The following is a 20,782-nucleotide window of genomic DNA, read 5'->3' on the forward strand; positions in this document are numbered from 1 at the left end:
GTATATATTTTTTTCAACTGTGCATCCAGACTTTGGGAGATATACTACACTTTAGATAAAAACAAGTTCTTCTGCATTGTCTTTAAGACTCTTTTATGTAGGATCAAATGATAGGCTATTAAATTTTGTACTAAGTAGTTGTATTTATTGTAAGTGGGTATTCTCAAATAATTTATTTTTATTGGTAAGTTATAAGACAGCAAGTGATATGTATCTGCCTACTTATAGTTAGTCCTTGTCTTAAAATACTTTCAAATACTTGTTCAGTTAATTCCTGCAGGCTTTTAATGTTATAAAATAATATAATTTTGTCTCTACCTCATAACAAATTTTTCCTGAAAGAATGAAATCATGTTATAGTTCCCTCTTTTATTGCACAGGCTAATATACCACCATAGTGTCAAGCTGAAGTAATAGCAGACATCATTCTCTCGACCCGTTGGCAATACCATTAGCGTTACTAATGGTTTGCTTTTTGTAGGACTCTATATTTCTTTATTTCTTTATTTTTTTTTTTGAGATAGTGTCTCACTATGTGGTTCTTACTGTCCTTGCACTTACTATACAAACCAGGCTGGCCTCAAATTCACAGAGATCCACCATCCTTTGCCTCCCAAGTTCTGGGATTAAAGGCATGCACCACAGTGCCTGCCTGAAGACTCTATATTTCACTAAAAATGATATTTACTTCCTGGTTTAAAAATAGATGAATGATCTGTGCAGTTGTGGTTCACTGCTTTAATCCCAGCACTCTGGAGGCAGAGGCAGTTGGATCTCTGAGTCTGAGGACAACTTGGTCTACAAAGTGAGTTTCAAACCAGGCAGGACTACACAGAAAAACCATGTCATAAAAAACAAAAAATAATAATAGATACAAATAACTGTGTTAAGTGTTGACAAATGTTTTAAAGATTTTTTTTTATTTAGAGAGAGAGTGAGCATTTAATTGTGTAGCTCTGGTTGGCCTGGGACTCAGTAGCATAGACCAGCTGGCCTCACACTCAGAGAGTATGCCTGCTTCTGCCTCCTCAGTTCTAGAATTAATGGTGTACACCACCATACCTGGCAAAGAATCAAGTGAAACAACATTTTTAAGGTTATTTTTAATCGTGTGTGTGTGTGTGTGTGTGTGTGTGTGTGTGTTTGTGTGTGTGTGTGTGTGTGTGTGTTTGGTGCATGTGGGTATGTGCTTGTAACTCTAGATCCCTCAGATGACAGAGGCATCAGGAGGTGGAGTTGCATGGCTGTGAGCCACCTGATATGGGTTCTAGGAACAAAACTTGGGTCCCCTAGAAGAGCAGCAAGTGCTCTTAAACACTAAATTATCTCTTTGGCCCTATTTCAATTTTTTATGAAGCCTCCCTCCCTTGCAAGAGGTAGTTTCCTGGCACTTGGTTAACACTGAACTAGTATCGCTTTTCTTTCTATTTTCTTTTTTCTTCTTTTTCATGTGCATATGCATGTTCACAGATATGGGGATACATATGTATGTGTGTGACATTTTGAGGCCTGAAATTAATATTGGGAATCTTCCTCCATCACCCTCCTACCTTATTCATTGTGGCAGGAATCAAACACAGAACTCACTAACATGGCTAGTTTCTCTAACCAGCTTGCTCTGAGAATCCCTGTCTCTGTCCCTGTCCCTGTATCATTCCAAGGCTGGCAGTATAAGAGAGCTGCCATGCTGACCCAGCATTTACCTGAGATCTAGGGATCTGATTCTTTGATCCTTTTGCTTGCATAGCAGGCAGTTTAGCCATTGAGCCATCTCCAATGCCCCCTTTCATTTTAATAATGCTACATTCTTCTTTTAATATAATACAGTAACTTCGGGGTTTATTTTTTCTATGAATTCATTAAATTTTATCTTTGTACTTAATATTTTCCAGATAAACTTGATTGAGATGTTTATCATAATTGCTTATTTCATTCCTTTTTTAAATTATTTAAATTTTATATTTTGTGTATGAGTATTTTGCCTGCATGTATGTCTATGCACCATGTGCATGCCTGGTGCCCCAGGATGCCAGAAGTAGGTGTCAGATTCCCTAGGATTGGAGTTGCAGAAGATTGTAAGCTAACATGCGGGTGCTGAGAATGAAACCCAGGTCCTATAGAACAGTGGCTCTCAAACTATGAGTCATGACCCCTTTGGGAGTTTGAATGACCCTTTCACAGGAATTGCCTAAAGCCATAAAAAAAACCCACAGATATTCACATTATGATTCATAACAATAGCAAAATTACAGTTATAAAGCAGCAATGAAAATAATTTTATGGTTAGAGGTTGCCACCATATAAGGAACTGCAGTATTGGGAAGGTTAAGAAACAATGTTCTTAAAGAGCAGCCCCTCTCTCTGGCCCCTTCATAATCGCTTTCATGATAAATGTGTATATTAGTTACTTTTTATCACTGTGACCTAACATCTGAGAAAACAACTTAAGAGTAGAAGGAACGTAGTTTCAGACAATGGTTGTACATGGTTGTTATTTATGCAGAGGGCATCATGATGGAAGGACATGTAGAGAAGAGGGGAGCACTTCACCTTAGGTGTGACAAGAAGCAGGGACAAAGAGGAAGGGCCTAAGGACAAGAAATATCTCCAAAGCTGACAACATGCTGCCAAGAATTAAGAGTCTATTAATTGCTCTGCCCAAGTGTCTATGCAGCTATGAGCCTGTCAATGAGCTCATGAACTGATGAAGTCTGTGGCCTCATGATCCATCCAACTCTAAACCATACCACCAGCTGCATCCTTAGCCAACTACACATGATCTTTTGGGCGAGACATGTCAAATCCAAACCATAACAGTGGGCTCTCATATGAGTTATTGCTGACTGAAAAAATTACTAAAATACACTGTAGATGACCCATTATGAATTTATATTCCCAAATATTGATAAAGAAGGTTGTTGTAGAATTGTTTTCCTAATTGTAATAGTCGTCAATGGAAATAAGACTTCTTTGGGAAAGAAGACATGACAATATAATGCATAAGATAAAACTTTCTATCATGTCAACAAAACATTCAAGAGAGATTTATTGATTGTAAGAGCTCCATAATCTGTATTTGGAAAGACATGAACTCAGAAGAACAAAGAAGACACAGTGAGGATTGCAGGTAGAATGGTATTAGTAATTTCTCCTTAATGGGAATTGTGAGCTTTTATGTAAAACATGGGTCATGAGAAAGCTGTATTGACTATGAAGAAAGATGCCTAGTTTAGAAGCCTCATAAACTAACCAAGTCAGCATCTCTTAATAATTCTAGAATCATAGATTTTAAGGGTCCCTCATGAAAATCTAAGTAGCAAGGCTCACTGCAAGCTCAGAGACGTGCTTTTAACCTTCTTCCAATCCGTATGACATCTACAACTCAAGAATCCTCTTATTACAATCCATGTTCTCTGGAATCATGGATAGTGTTCTACCTTCATCACATTTCTAGAAGTAAAGAGCTATAGACTAACAGAAACTCAAATATGAGTTTCCTTAAACACGCATATCCTATAATTTCTGCATATACTATTGTAATATTTATTATTTATGTAACTTTCAACCTTAAGTCTTATTTTAATCCTTCCTTCATATTTTCACAGGTAAAATATGGAAACTATGCTTTTGTATGGGATGCAGCTGTATTGGAATATGTGGCTATCAATGACCCAGACTGCTCCTTCTACACCGTTGGGAATACTGTTGCTGACCGGGGGTATGGGATCGCCCTGCAGCATGGCAGCCCCTACCGAGATGTCTTTTCACAAAGGTAAGGCTATTAAATGGTCTAAATAAAAAAGGAGGGAATTTAGACTTTAAAAATATACTTGGCTACACTGTCCGGCGCATCACATTTTTCTTTCTGTTACAAAAATCATTGTATGAAAACAGTTCCTAGAAGTGGCTGTCTTACAAGAAGTGTCTTGTCTAAAACGTGTTCTCTTTCTCCATGAATAGGAGGAAAGTGTTGTTGTATATAACTTCTTTTACTCTCCAAAATTGTATGTGCCAAATAGAGTAGATGTGCTGAAATTATGATGGCAGCTAAGCGGTCTAGTCTACATTTAAGGAAGTAAACAGCATAGAGTTGTGGAAATTAACTTATTTCTAAGAACATGAAAGCACAAAATGTACTTCGGGACCAAATTAGAATCATAATTTGCAGATATACATATATTATATGGGATATTTTCATTGGAATTTTATGAAGGAAATGGTAAATACTTTAGAATCCTCCATCTGGTATTAAACTTTATGTGAGATGATTGTCATGGAACACAGGGAAAAACTTATAAAGATAATACATCCACCTTCAATCTAGAATGTTGTGTGACAGGAAATTGTTTAAGAAAGAAAGTTTGGCAATTTTTAGATTAATAATTTCTATCAGAGAGAATCAAAGCATCTCATTATATTTACAAGACAAACTTTGACTTTAGAGGATGTCACGATTATCTAGGTAGAGATATTGGCTATGTGACATTAATTGTACCCTTTATTACTTGATACTCAATAGACGATAATGGCAGATCAGAAAAGCACTTGGGTTCAGACAGTAAGCACTAAGCATAAATCTCAGATGTGGTTCTTCAAACTAGAAAATAGCAAAAAGGCAGTAAATTCAGAGGGCAGAGGTCTGCAAAGCACCCATCCATAACTATGTCATAGCTCTTCCATTAAGTAACCATAGAAAAGCTAGACCTTTCTCCTTCTCTGAAAAATGAGGAAGACTGAGTCTAATGATCTGTCTTAGTCAGTTGTTTTAGAAATGAAAACAAACTCCAAAGTTTCTATTCCTGAACCATGAGGGCTGCTGCTCTGAGCTCGGAGTCACCTAAAGATCTACTTTCTGGGGCTGGAGAGATGGCTTAGAGGTTAAGAGCACCGACTGCTCTTCCAGAGGTCCTGAGTTCAATTCCCAGCACCCACATGGTGGCTCACAACCATCTGTAATGAGATCTGGCACCCTCTTCTGTATACATAATAAATAAATAAATCTTTAAAAAAAATCTACTTTCTGTTCAGCTCCCAGTTGTACGGCCCAGGTTGGCAGAGCATCCTAGTCTTGCTTTGCCTGTTCTCATTGCAAAAGAGAGTACCAAGCACTTTCTTTCTTGCCTCACCTCTTTCTTAGATGCAGCACACATCTACTCATATACCCCACTGATCAGGTTCAAAGTCAATGGAGCGGGTCAGTGTACTCCTCCTAAAAGGAAGGGGCATACAGTTACAAACAATTATCTAATATTCCATCAATACCTTCTTGTTCTACATAAATAAGACAAAAACAAAACGCATATGGTTGAAAAGCAAAAAAAAATTAAGGTTGAAATAATGATTAATCAATCAAAACACATTTATTGATGAGCAGATTCTAAAAGGAACAAGCTGAAAAAATCAATAATACCACAGGGAAACTGAATACAATATACTTGCAGCTTAGCTGGAAATCCAAAAACCCATTCACATGAAATAATAACAACTTAGACATTTCTGTAAATGTGCATCGACACATGCAACTACATACAGAATACCAATTCTTCTTATGTATTTAGTGTTACATTTGTGTAGTTGAGATGTGAAAAGAACCGAAGGGAATGCTATATAGAATTAAGCAATGGGAAAATGATTAATAGCTCTCCAGAGAATCTGAGCCTTGAACTTGATATCCAAAAGATTAGCTGAGAAACCACAGGAAAGAATAGAAAACCGCAGAATGGATTGAGAAATGATAAGGAAATTCATGTCTAAAAGAACACTTGAAATTTGTATAATAGGCCATGAGCAGTACAAAGGCCTTTTGTCAGTTCTGGAGCCCGTGAATGAGATAGCAAACCTGGCATGAGAGGAAAGGCTATCCCCATCTAATGTGAAGGATGGGATTGAATTTGGGAAATACTAGAACAAACATGGTATCCCGAGGCAGTGAAGGTCAGATCTAACTGGCCAAAGAGAACGAGGACAGAGGAAAGAGAAAAGCTGCTTCTGAGAAATGAGGGCATTGTTCATTTTCACATGAGGCTGGAAAGAGTGTTCAAGTGAAATGCAATGTGGTTCCCTGCTGAAGGACCAGCAGAGAAGTCCAGTGAGGCCATGATGTCAGCTGAGATAGGGTTATTGATGATTCATTATGGTTAACTGACTTTCATGCCACTCAAGATGCTCTTAGCGGTAAGATCTTATTTCTTAGTTTTTATGCAAAAAAAAAATGCAGTAAAATGAAAGCAATCAGAGATATATTAAGTTAATCATGCCAAGCACTTGTTTTGTAGCATCTCTGGAGCCCTTCCTTTATCAGAGATTTTAATTCTGAAGAAACATACTCCAGTCAACTCCTAAAATGCAATATTAAGCACTGGGCATTGTTTCTCTCTGTTAAGGCTGAATTATCAATATGGAAAGCTGGAATTGTCCCTTTCTATGTAGTTCCTTAATATCAGCTGCCTGCATTCTGATTCCTTGTACATTTGGAGGAAGGTGGAGCCAGGATTGGAATATGACTGGACAGCCAAGCAAAGCATGTGTCAGCTCATTTCTTTAAATACAGGTGCAATGCTAATTTCTTCCCCAGAATCTCTGCCTGGGATCAGAATATATTTACAACCATTCCCTTTTGTTATCACTATTAAGGAAATGGGGTCATTTTATTAACTGCTTTTAAAAGTTGCAAAGGACACCAAAGGAAACCACTGTCAACACTGGTGACTCTTATCTGCAGCTTTGACAAATCAGCTCATCCCAAGCACTGATTAGACCAGATCATTGAAAGCTGCTGTGATAGTTTTCAGTGAAAATGAGAATACTCTGATGGATAATTTCAAAGTCAATTTTCATTATTTTTCAGATGACTTCGTGTCTGTATCAAAGTAATATAATATATATTGAATATCAGCTCTAGAATAAAAATATGTGTTGATAGAGTAACTATTTGTATTATCTTCTATTTGTCAAGTTTTTCAAATGCTTGTGTAGTTATGGAGATGACATGCAATCACAGGCAACGTTGCACAATTGCTTGTCACAGGTTTGTATGTAAGCACAGGGCTATTATGCTACAAGTGCTTATGCTGAGTTGATACCAAGGCCGGGGTGAGCTCAGAAGACATGGGCTGTACTGATATACTCATTTTTGTAATCATGTGTGAGGAGATGACTTTAAAACCAGCAAGTGCTATCATATACACTTTTTACCACAGAATGTTATACAATTTTTGTTTCCTTAGTCTGACCAAAGATAGGTAATCAGCCAGCAGAAGTTTAAAATCTTAATACAACTCCTAGTTCAGGTACAGAATTCACTGCAAGCATTGCCCATCACAATAATACTTAGGCTTGTCTTTTGAAATATACAAGGACTTTTGTTTTCTTCTGCCAACTTACCTACTTTGTGCATACCAAAGAAACAAAAACCTTCTCACAAATTCCATGGAAATTATGTGTGTGTGTGTGTGTGTGTGTGTGTGTGTGTGTGTGTGTGTGTGTGTGTATGTGCGCACGCGCATGTTGCTGACACTTTGTGTGTTGTTAGCACTTACTGCTTCTTAGCTATTTGTTTATCTAATGTTTTATGTAGCCTTTTAAACAGTAGTTATTAGTAAGTTAATAAATTTTGAAAAAAGAAAATTATAGTTAGTCAAATATTTCATTAACGTGTTTAAGAAAAATGTAATTTTTAGATTGATCTCTTTGAAGTGTTAAATTAACTGCAGAGCTGAACTCAGAATCTTAACTGTTCAAAAGCCTAAAATGATATCCCTTCATATATATGGATGTGTACATGTGCATGTGTGTGTATATTCACATATATATGTATATTTAGGAAGTTCATATGTATGCTAATGTCTCTTTTCATAACTTAGGTGCTATCAAGGAAACTTAACTCCTGGGTCTAATGTTATTGTTAATGAAGAAGAGCCATGGCTTAGCTATTGGCTTCTATGTCTGAAACCCTGACTATGGATGAATGCATTACTCCTGGCTTACACAGAAACAACACTGTCTTCTAACACAGTAGTTAACATTCAGGAAAGACTTACTGAGTGAAAGGAACTGTGTATGATAAGGTCCTTTCCTATGTTAAGTAACAATCCCAACATAAGCTTCTAAACACTTCACATTTGAGAAAACTTATTCAAAGATTTACAGTTTTCCAAAGTCACAAAGCTGGGTGGCAGAGATGTCCTCTGAATGCATGCTAATACTTTGACAGCCTATATCACATGTAGCTGTGCTGGATGCAACTAACCAATATGCAAAGTTAGTAAAGACTAGCCATGATCAGAACTGTGCTTTTATTACTAGCGAATTTTATATACATATATATTGATGTGTGTTCAGTTTATGTGTGCTATGCATTCATATACACGTGTGTGGATATTTGAATCTGTGCTTACATATGGAGACCATCAGGTGTCCTACTGTATCACTCTTAGATGGTAGTTCTGTCTCTAATTTCTTGAGAAATCTCCAATCTGTTTTCCATAACGACTATTTCGATTTCTACCAATAATGGAAGCGTTGCCTTTCCCCACGGCCTCACTAGTACCTCCTAATCTTTGCACCATTTTTATATTAATAAATTATATAAATGTTCTTACTGTGCCATATAGTTTCATGATGATTAGTGATGTTGATTTTTTTCTTATACTTGTTATTCCTTGTCACCTTTTTAAGATGTTTATTTTGACTTATTGAACATTTTAATATTTTTTAGTATTGAATTTTAGGTGTGCTTTATATATTCGGAATATTTGCCCCTTGTCAAACATATAGGCTTATGTTCCAAGCATCATTTATGGGCTGCGGTTTCTGGCTGTTATTCTTTTCTGGAGACAAAACAGAGAGTGATATTGACCAAGTTGCTATCTTCCTAGAGTTTATATTACAGTAGAAAGCCAGAGAGGGGGAGCTTACATTAAGTAAAGGAGCAACGTAATACTGGAAATGTACTGTGAAGAAAACATTATGAGAATAGAGAATAGTGACAGATCTGTGTACAGGTAGGCCAGAAGACTGCTTCAAGGAGGCAGCATCTGGTCAGAATCTGAAACACGAAACTTGAGGGAATAGTGTTTAACGCGTAAGAAATGGGTGTAAAAGCCATTCCCTGGGAGCAAGTTTAGAGGGGTCAAGGAAAGCAGGGAGTGAACAGACAGGAGAGGGATGGGCAGAGAGAGTAAAGCGTTGGACAGAGCCATATATTCAAGTGCTGCCGGAGAACCACAGTAAAGAGTTGAGAGCCTTCTCGTCTAAGAAAAGTGAGCTGCAGACATTACAGAGGCAAGAGACCTGCTGAGAAGCAAGTGTTATAAAAGGAGGAGTGACAGAGGAGGGTGTGAGGAAAGGGAGCCCAGGGAGGCCAGCAGAAGCCAGTGCAGTGGTCCAGGGATCCTGCATCCCGGGGAGAGGGGGGGAAGCAATAGGGTCTGATCTGACACACTCACGAACCTGATGGGGCTGGAAAAGAGCTGGTCTGTGAGAGGTAAGCCAGAAGAGGCATAAGAATGACCCAAGGCAAGTCAAAAAGCAAGCAGGATAGAGACCTCAGCCTTGAGTTTGGTAAACTTCAGATTTTTATTAGTAAGACTGGTTAATGTTACAATTTTTTCTTATCACCGTGAGACTTTGGAGATAAAATGACAATTCTGTGTAGAAAATGCAAATAAGAAAGGATCTGTGATCCAGGTGAAGGGCTTTGGCCTGAGGAGTCTACAAACTATTTTAGCAGTCATGAGAAGAGAACGCTTAAATGAAATGATTGGGGTGAACGGGAAGAGAATGAGCAGAAAAGATACGGCCCTGGGTAGTTTCTAAATTCTAGCAATGAAAATGACAAAATGACAAGCTTTTGATTGTAAAAAGGAAACTCCAGATGAAATATTCCTATAGAAAGGATCATTTCACAAAACAGAAATCTGGACGTAAACATGGTGTATTGACACACATCTGTAACCTCCACACTTCAGAAGCTGACACAGGAGGATGGTGAGTTTAACACCAGCTTGGGTTACACAATGAAACCCTGTCTTCAACCAAATAACTGAAATCTGGGCTTTTAATGGATCAACAGAACCATGCTAAGTAGTATGCACTGTTCCACCTCTCTAAACACCCCCCCCCCCCTTGTAGAGGCAGGGCCAGCCTGCTCTGTGATCAAAGGATGCTAACAGGAGCAACACAAGGAACAAGCTTCGTGTGCTTCTCATTCAGAAAAGAAAGAAACCAGTCTTTTCAGTGTACCTGAGGTTCTGTCTCCTCTGCATACGGAGTTCATCTGAGGCCATATTTACCCCAGCCTGAGCTATCCGCGGTAGAATCCCCACTAGTGTCTTAGATGACCTGGTGAATGGAAAAGGTGACTGTACTATCCCCTACCACAAAGCTGAAGGAAAGCTGACAGATGAGAACACAGAGGGAAAGAATCACGGCCCATCCCTGAGCAGCTGTCACTCGCCACACACTTTTGCCAGCCACTCCTCAAAAGTTCTCACACTAACTACCCCACCCTTGTCCTCAGAACACCCGTAGGTAGGTGCTACTGGCATCCCATTTTGTAGTCAAGGAATCTGACAAAGTAACAGCTCTGATGATAGTTAAATTATTGTTGATAAGTAGCTGGGATTTGAACCTAGAGGAATCTAACTCCAGAGGTCATGCCCTTCACCAGTTTTGTCTGGAGTATGAAAGGGAGAGGAGGAAAAGACTCCCTGTGCTCACCTGCGAGACTGTCAGTAGGATCACAGGAGGAGACAGGATGCGGAGAAAGTGAGAAGATGACTTTACATGCACTGAATGTGTAGTGACATCTAGATGTCTGTCTGAAAACCAATAAAGTATGAGACGGGAGGTTGGGTGGGATGACTAAAGGGGATACAGATTTAGGATACAGCTGTACAAAGTAAGAAAGCCATCAGGACACAGTATGTTGAAAAAATGAAGTCCTGGATCTGACCTTAAACAAGGAAGAGGAAGAGGCTAAACCACTGCCTTTAGAATGAGTGAAGACAGCCAACTGGGAAATCTTACATCCCTGAGCTGCGTGAGTATTTTATGGCTGTTTTGTTTAAATGAAACTTGTGGCCCTCTGCTTGGTCCCTCACCCTGAGAGACAGCACTTGTCAACCTTTAAGCAAGTGTCAGGGCACCTGGGGGACCTGACAAAACAATCATTTGTGCCCTCCAGCCCTGGCATTTCTGATTCTGGAGTGTGCATAATTTTCATTTCTACCATGTTCCAGTTACTGCTGCTAACACAGTCATGCTGAGAACTGTTACTTTAACACACGGTTGTTGAGTTTCTTGTTCTTTTCTATTATTCTTTCTAATTTATCTCTTTTATTGCTTCGCCTCTTCGCTGTGAGATATTTCAATAATTTTTTAAATACTTTGATGTGTAAATTCAGTTATGTGTCGGTGACTCCAGCCTTCTGTTACCTCATCTAAATGTGTGGTATCATTATTTTGTGTAGTCAATTAGGAAACCTAGTGTGGGGGTGCCTGCAGGAATCCTAGCATTTAGAGACTGAGACAAAAGAATTATGATATAAGGCTAGCCTGGGCTATATAACAAAACCCTGCCTCAATAGGAAATAAAGAAACATAATACAGAATGAAAGCAAAGCTAAGGAAACTGGAGAAAATCGGGGATTATTCATATGGAGTCAGTAAAAAAGTTACACACTAGTTTGAAGCTTTCATTTCTGTTCAATATCTACTTTAGTTACCCTTCTTTAATTTCTTCTACTGCATCAACCATGAAGTCATCTTCACCAATCAAAAGTCACCTTTCATGTGGGCTATTTTGGCCATCTGGCATTGCCTTTTGAATTTTTCCAGGTTGTTGCTGTTGCCCCCAGGGGTTGCCTAGGAATCCTCATTGACCAGCTAGAGTCTCTGGAACTCAAGCTAGACATCAGAACAGTTGTTTTCCATCACAGACTTGACTGTTGACATTAATTGGTGCTAGGTTCTCCCCTCAGCCCACCACATGCTTGTCCACGGTCCTTGTCACAGAAACTTGTCCTGTCTATCATTATTAATATAATCCCTTGAAAGTAAAATTGCTACCAACTGCAGTCATTGAAATCTCACCTGGTTTTCACAGAGGGAGAAGAAAACCTCACAATGATAGTTTCTGTTGTTCAAAGAAGGAAATTAAGTCTCATATACCCCAAGGCTCAACCCTAGTGTTTCCCATCTGCATCATATTAAAAAAATCCAGTGAGTCCCTGTGAACTTAAACTAAAGTAGTGATACTTTGTCATGTGTTTTAAAGCCATCTTTATTAGACCACTGCAAAGAGACAAAGCTCAAAAAGGAAAGACCAGTGTCTGACCTGGGAGAGGTCAAATGACACATAATTCTAGATTTCCTTAGTATTATTTTTTAATATTTCTTTCTAGTCACAGATTTTTAGCCATCAGTACAGTAGAGACTCAGTCTTCAAAACTGTATGTTTAGAATGTAAGTAGGTAGGAAGTATTGAATCAGGCATCATGAAGATAAGGAGAGAAAGATGTACAAAGGATCTACAAGGTACCCCCCCTTCTCTCCTGCAGTCTTCATTGGCCTTTCTATTGCAGTGATAAAATAACAGGGTCAAAAGTAAAGGGATTATTTCACCTTACAGGTCAGCATCACAGGCCATCACTTGCTGTGGGATAATGCTCTTGTACACTGTGAAGATTTGTCACTCAAATTAGTTTAATAAAATGCTGATTGGCTGGTAGCCAGCCAGGAAGTATAGGCAGGGCAACCAGACTAGGAGAATTCTGGGAAGAGGAAGGGTAGAGTCAGGAGTCACCAGCCAGACATGCAAGGAAGCAAGATGAGAATGCCGTATGGAGAAAAGGTACCAAGCCATGTGGCTAAGCATAGATAAGAATTATGAGTTAATTTAAACGTAAGAGATAGATAAAATAAGCCTGAGCTACCAGCTGAGTATTTATAAGTTATATTAAGCCTCTAAATCAATTATTTGGGAAGTAGCTGCTAGGTATTTGGGAACAGACAGGCAGAAGAGAAGCTTCTACCTACAATCACTGACTGAAGTCAGGGCAGGATCTCAAACAGGGTGAATACCTGGATGCAAGAGCTAAGGCAGAAGCCATAGAGGAGTGCTGTTTATTGGCTTGTTGCCTATGGCTTACTCTGCCTGCTTTCTTATAGCACCCAGGACCATTAGTACAGGAGTAGCTCTTCCCACAATGAGCTGTTCCCCCACCTTACCCCATCAATCATCAACCAAGAAAATGCACCACAGACTTGACAGCAAGCTTGCTCAAAGGCCAACATAGTGGGAGAAATTTTCTCAATTGAAGCTCCCTCTTCCCAAATGACCTGGCTTATGTCAAGTTGACATAAAACTAGCCAGCATACCTGCTAACTGTTTCCCGAGGCACTGTGAGATGCTTAGGGCTGATCTGTGCCTCAAAGCCTTGATTTCACACCTCACACTGCCTCCGGCTAACTCTTGCCCTACTACCTGCCTCAGCTTAGATAGCCTATCTACATGGCAAAAATCTGCTCACACATTACTAACTTCTAAAGCCCTTCCACATGCAGATATCAGCCCCAAGGGAACAGTCACCAGTCCATCGTGAAGGGGCTGGGGACAAGGACAAAGAAGTCTGATGTTAACTCAGTGAACTCAATTTAAACAGCTGCCATTTGTTCTGAGATAATATATTTTTATACTAGGAGAATGCAACACCCTTCCATTTAGGATGGAATCATAGTTTTGTTTTGCTTTGTTTTGTTTTTAATCCTGACAAAAATTAAAATTGAGCAACCTCTGTCAAGGCTTCCACTTTCCTCCCTGTAAATTAAAGGTCTTAAAGACTGCATATCCCTTCCCTTTGCTGTGGAGGGGTAGAGGTGTGGGGAGGGATAATGAATGTAATGAATGCATAAACAGCTCATGCAGGAGCCTCCCCTTGGCTTCCTGTTTCAGGCAGATCAGTGCTGGGACTAGTGAGTGGCACACACTCTATTTCCTAAGCCAATGCTGCTGACTGCCTCTCAGATTCCTTACATTAAAAAAAAAGCCCTTTGGGATGATTTATGCAGAATTCTATGTCCTACTTTTAAATATAAGAACTTTTTGACCTTCAATGCATGTATAAAATTGTAAAAAATAAATGAGAAAAGTGGCTTGTTCAAAGAAAAACTTTAAAAAAAATCTTCAAGCAAAGCTTTTCTGTGTTATCATTGATTAAAATAAAAGGAGAACAAACTGAAAACTTAAATGGGGTCGTCCCTTGAAACCTTTTATACACGTGCTACAAAATTTTCCCCACTATGAAACAAAGGTTTGTAGAGCTAGCAAGCTGAATACGAAATGACCAGATTCAGTTTTATTCAGATGTGAAGGTGACCATTTTAGGTCTAAAATAGCCATTATGACCATCATCTGTAAAATCATTCACTGAAAACTGGCTACCTTTAGGGTACAGATTCTGCACAATCTCCCAAGAGATGGTGACGAAATCCCTTCTGGAAAAATTTAAATAATGAGCCATTACATCCCACCTTCAGAGCCTCTAACATGTTCTGCTAACAGTGAAAATCCATCTTAACCCTGACCGTCGACAGCCAAATGATGTGTTCCCACAGGTTAGAGTGTTCCCTTTCTTTGCCACCAGAGATGGCCTGGTGTACACAAGCAGTTTCGCAGGCAGCACAGAGGAGTCGTTCTTTTGAGAACACAGGACTTAAGTCTCAGGGCTGCCAGATTGCACAGGAGGAGTTCTAAAATAATGTCATTACTCCATGGAGCTCACACTGTACAGGAAAGATAGGTCCCATGATGAGCACTGGCAAAGAGCACCTTTGGGCTCCCAAGCTCTCCTTGGGAGCTATTGTCCTTACAATTTAAAACTCATGCAACCCTGTTAGCAGAGAGTTTACTGTGGGACTTCTCGCCACCTCGACATTGCCATCTGTGTGAGTATATTGATGCTTCCCATTAGAGGACTAACGTAGGAAATAACTTGAGGACATATGAAAGTTTTGAAGACACCCTAAAGAGAAAACAGACTTGTCTCAGCAAAGCGAACATGACCGACCGGAGGAGTTCTGTTTAGAGACCTCCACCCAGCCAAAACTGGGATTTGAGGATTTGAGAAAGAAATTAACTTCAGAATGAGCCCCAAATGATGCAAAGTTGGGTTTATTAAAAATAGAAAATGGCCGCAAGGAGAAAAAAGTAAAGCCTGTCTTATATGACGAGTGTGGCCTTCTACGAGGGAGTGGCAGTTAGGTCTCTTTGCGATGGGTATAGGATCTTGGTGGCTCTCAAGTATACATTGACCACATGCTAAGTGCCAGGCATTCATGGTGGGCAATGGATTTACAATATAACCCAGCCTCCAAGTCATTTGCTATTTATCGAACAAGTCAATGAATGACTTTCTTCTCATCTCGTACGTGGTAGGAACACAGGGAAATCCGGGTTTGTATACGTGTTGGCAAGATTTCCTTGGTGAATTGGGGCTGAAAAGATAAACCAACAGTAACTGAAGGTGGAGAACATTGAATCAAAATGTGGAAGGCTTAGCCCTAGTTCTTCAGAATGTGACTGTATGGTAAAGAAGTAACTGAAGTTAAACCAAGTCAGCAAATTGTGCCCTATCCAATATGACTGATGTCCCATAAGAACAGAAAATGAGCGCACGCCTTTAAACCCAGCACTTGGGAGGCAGAACCAGGCAGATCTCTGTGAGTTCGAGGCTAACCTGGTCTACAGAGCAAGATCCAGGACAGGCACCAAAATTACACAGAGAAACCCTGTCTCAAAACAAAACAAAACAAAACAAAAATAGAAAATGAGAGCACAGACTTGCAGAGGACCAAAAGAGGTGAATCCCAGAACCTTGCAGGCAGTCTGAACAAACACTCAGCCTCAAGAATCAGAAGGTGGGCTGGAATGATGACTCAGAGGTTAAGAGCACTGGCTCCTTTTCCAGAGGTCCTGAGTTCAATTCCCAGCTATACCACATGGTGGCTCACAACTGTCTATTGTGGGATCTGATGCCCTCTTCTGGCACAAAGTTGTACCATATATATAAAATAGAGTACATATACATAAAATAAATAAAATCTTTTTAAAAATGAGAGGAAAAAGCAGGTCTTTTTCAAACCATCAGTCTGGTGTATTGACTCTAGGGAACCTAGCAATAAACAGAGTTGGTGAAGTAAATACTCAGTAGAGGGGACAGGAAAAAGGAGCTCCACAGAGCATCAAGATGATGGGCATATGCAGCCAATAGGCCCTGGAGAAGATGGAAGGACAAAGGGGACCTCTCAGCCCTTTCCACTGAGGCTGGAGACTCCTGGCCACCGTCCAGCCTGTCCTGAGCATGATCGGAAGTCACCAAAGGGTCTTGGGGTCATCCGATATAGAAGGTTTAATTTCCATGAAGATTCACCCAATTTGCAGTGTTAGTTATTGTTTAATGTAGACCCCAGTTCTGGGAGAGTTATCATAAATGTACTGCATGAATCCAGAGGAGAGATGGAGTTAAAATGGGGCTGAGAATTAGACTTTAGAGATAAGGAACAATGTGGAACAGTTTTAAAACCTTGTGTAAACTATAAGAGAAAGAATGGGGACACCGTTAGCAGTCCCCAAGCCCCCACACTCACAGCTCAGTGTCTGGTCTTCTTGAGATAACCACGCTGATGGCAGCAGAGAGGACAAGTTCCATTTTTATTACTTAATATATTTGGCAACAGCTCCTAGGGCATCTGCCAGTTCCAGTGAATCTCCGTCTTGGACTCTTGAACTCTGAGACTTGAAAATACAAAATTCATTCACACTTCTAAAAAGAACATGGTTTGAGGCATATTCCATAATACCAATATTTATAACACTGTCCAGAAGTGTTCTGTTTTGTATGTGTGAAAACTGCCAGAACAATATGCACAGACCCTTTCAACTTGCATCTCCAGCTTTGATATCCCTGAGGAGGAATGAGCTGCCTTCCAAATATAGTTAGCCAGGAAAGAGAACCAGGGAAGGAAGGAAAGAAAGAGGAAGGAAATGGAGCAAGGGGGTTTTTCCCCAGTGGCTTGACTACTTAACTGAACTTGGAGGAAATACCTTACTTTTAGTGCATAGCAGTTTCTTTCTTGGGTGACAGTGCAGTCCCTGCTGGACTCTACATATCAGGATCTCTATCACTGGAGAGGCAGAACTCAGGAAGATGTATGTCATATGTAAAGCCAGAGAGTCTCATACTTTATCTGCCAGCTATGCAGTGTTCAAATATTAGAAGGATTTAGTTTTATTAGCTCTTTCTTCAAATGTCCCATTTTAAAATGTCAGTATGCTTTTCAAAAATGAGAACAGGTTTTAGCAATTTGCCAGTCAATATTTTCCTGTAAGTTTCTGGATGTATCTTAATGCAACAGCTCCTTCTGAACCATGGGGGATGTGATCTGAGATCCCCCCTCCCCCGTGGATAACTGCAACTACCAGGAATACTAAGCCTCATATTTACATGGTTATTTTCCTAGAGGCTTTGCAGCATTGGCATAGAAGTATCAAGTCATAAGAAGTATTAAGCTGTCTTTCTATACTTTATGGGTCTTTTTTAACTTCAGTAATCTTAAACTTTGAACCATTATTAAGTAAGATGGGAGTTACCTCTACACAAGCACATTGATATCGCAACAATCTTAATAGCCTAAGGATACTGACAGACAAAGGAGTGGGTAGAATACACAGTGAGGATGCATACACAGGACAAAAAAATGGTACTCATCCTGAAGCGAACAGGACAAGACACCACCAGGTTATAGCACGATGGCATGCAATTAGAAACTTAAAATTCCTCATTTCTATAACTTTTCACTGAATACTTTGGGCTACAGTTTGCCAGTGTTGATAACTGAGACTGTAGACCTAGTGAGACTGCTACTGGTGTGGGTTTGATGTAACCCTGGATATCCCCTAGCCAAATTTGTCACATTCTGCATTCAATGTTCGTGTCATCCTTCTAATCATATTTCCCAATTGGCCTTCACTACTTTTATCTTCTTAAACAACGTCTGACTTTCCACTCCAGAAAGTTTTTAAGGGAACATCACTTCATTGTGCTTCCCATAGAAGCCAAGGCACCAAGAAGGCTGATAACTCTCTGGCCTCTGCTTTATTCATAAAACATTTTGCAAAGTGCATTTAGTAATTTGCCATTGTAACCACTGGCACCAGGAGCTTTCAGGGCCGAGTTCTGACACTGTATTTAGTTCATACTTTGACTGCTCAGCTAAAACTCCCATTTGTATGCATTTATTCTGCTCTACACATTATGTTATCAGTCACTTTCAATATTTCAAAGCCACAGCAGGCTTTTTCTGACACACATTTGTCAGAATGAACTGCCTTGATTGCTATTATTACAGACTCCAGTGCCTGAGCGAGAGGGAAAGCTTATGTAGTACCAGACTATGGAAACTGCCCAATAAAACAATAGACACAAGAGAATAAAAACGGAACAAATGCATTTAGACGGATGACTTAAATGGCCAGCAAAATCTAGGATTATGAAATAAGCATATAGAACTCAAAAACCTATAAAGAAAATGTTATACATTTTTATAAAGACAATAAGAAATTGATTGAAAAATACCAGTTCACAAGTGAATAAAGGAAGGTCACACACCCTCTTCCCCTAATGAAGGGTTTAAATAGGCTTTGTTAAGGGGTACCCCACTGAACAACAAAGGCTATAACAAAAATCACACACTTTAGCCCAAAGTGAACTTAATAGAAACCTCTAAGGAACTAACCAGAGCTCCAGACCCATTCCTCCTTGATCATGTTCAATAACCTATAATCATGACTCTGGAAGGAAACTCTGTAGGCCACCGCCTTGTCTTTATGCCACCTTTTGACCTCATCTGTCCGTCAGAACAGCACACCAGAGAAGCAACTCAAAAATGCACTTTAGAATCAGCAAATCTGGTATCCCAAGTGGTAGACTTTCTTTAAATTTTCTCAAATTTAAAACTGATATAAAGCCCGAGGTTAGAAAAATCCATAAGCAGTAGTGATTACTGTCCAATTCTCTGCCCAAAAGTAACTTAATAGGATATAGAAAATGGAAGTTTTACCATTCATATCACAGAAAACAAAGGTTCGATTATGCTGGTGTCCTGTTTTGAAAAGTTACATAACCTTATGAATTTATCTCACATCATATATTCTCTAATATATTTTTCTAAAGAAATATTCAAGGAATCATTGAAAACAGAACAGATCCAGAGTTTGGAAAGTCTACTTTCCTTTTAAAACATAGATGTTAGCAAGGTACAGTAGTTGTATGCCTGCAAACCCAGATACTCAAGAGGCTAAAAAATTGCAAGTTCAAACCCAGCCTGGACAACATAATGAGAGATTGTCTCAAAAAATGTGATGAAGAAAAATTACATATATTCAAAATTGAATTATATCATTAAAATTATAAAATCATTATCTAATAAATCATTAAAGTTAGAGTTATAAAGTAAAAAGTCAAATATCTAGTTCATAAATTTCTAACTTTCCAAATGTTATCTTTCTAAAGATACAATGTTTAATATCAATAGTATTTAAAGATCAAATTTTCTCCCCTTGATTCTCCTTGAGTTATATATTGATTGCAATATTAAGATTGTGCTGGGAAAACTTTTAGTCAAATTGAGCTACTCTGTATGTCTCATTTATGTAGTCATTATCATGAATTTCTTACAAATTAAATGTTTTTGTTATAACCTCTCAAATTTGACTGAGATTCTAGCCTCCTTCCCTACAGTGTGTTTTATTTATTTTATTCTTGTTTTGACAAAAAAAGAATATGATTTGATTTCAATGAATAATTTCTATATGACTGGACATTTAAAAAATAGAAAATGTGTAGTATTTCATCCCAGCACATGATGACCTCCTTATAGGCTCATTCACAAGTGAGTTTTGAGTAAGTAACAAAAAGACTTATTACATGAAAAGTGAAAAGAAACAAATAAAACAATGAATAATGGTATGATCTACCAATATTAGCATATGAAAAGTACTTTTTCTGTAATATTACATCATCAATAACTAAGAATAAACATATGATTAACTAACATTTTATACTTTTAGAAAATATTCTAATCTAATTCAAACACTGCATGCAGTTATTCCCAGTAGAACATTCAATCAAATGTAGGTTTTATAGGCTTTACTGTAATACTTCCAAGCCATAGAAAGATCTTAAGCTGTCTATAAAATTCATATTTACCTGCAAACATTTACAGCATAGATAATGTTGAGCTATTATCTGAACCCATGAAAAAAAGTGCATTTTCATCTATCTGTTTATGAAGAAATTGCTATAGGAAACATGAGAAAACTCCACAAATGGCAAATAACATTCTATATTGAAATCAGAGAAAGCACTTTGCAAGTAAAAATACAGTTTTAAGCCGTTCGTCCTAGCTAGGCAGGAGATGCAGATCTACAATACCAGCACTCAAGAGGCTGAAGCACGATGAGTTAGCCATGCTGTCCAATCATACCTTTTAAAAGTAAAAACAAACTAAAATTACCTTCTTTAAATCCTTTCAAAATAATTTTAGAATCAGCTTCCACATTATCTTGAACTAAGTGGTAGTTATGATGAGATGTATTTCATATTTATGGAAACACTGAGGCAAGGCTACTGTTAATCTCACCACATAATTATAGTGAGATGCACTTCGTGCTTCTCGAAGCACTGAGACAAAGCCGGTAAACGCACCACACTGTTTTATTATT

The 20,782-nt window shown here is 38.8% G+C and overlaps 1 protein-coding gene across 3 annotated transcripts in view; it reads left to right on the plus strand.

Annotated features, from left to right (window-relative positions):
• Nucleotides 1-20,782, plus strand: part of Grid2 (glutamate ionotropic receptor delta type subunit 2) — a 1,427,031-nt gene that overhangs the window by 1,266,445 nt on the left and 139,804 nt on the right. For all 3 annotated transcript variants that reach the window (XM_052719853.1, XM_052719854.1, XM_052719852.1), the window contains exon 14: nucleotides 3,606-3,772. In XM_052719853.1, the coding sequence (XP_052575813.1) occupies nucleotides 3,606-3,772 (167 nt within the window). The remainder of the gene's footprint in view (nucleotides 1-3,605; nucleotides 3,773-20,782) is intronic.

This window comes from Peromyscus californicus, unplaced genomic scaffold (genome assembly GCF_007827085.1).
Source record: "Peromyscus californicus insignis strain IS unplaced genomic scaffold, ASM782708v3 Scaffold_6__1_contigs__length_162567912, whole genome shotgun sequence".
In the NCBI taxonomy this organism is placed as follows: domain Eukaryota; kingdom Metazoa; phylum Chordata; class Mammalia; order Rodentia; family Cricetidae; genus Peromyscus; species Peromyscus californicus.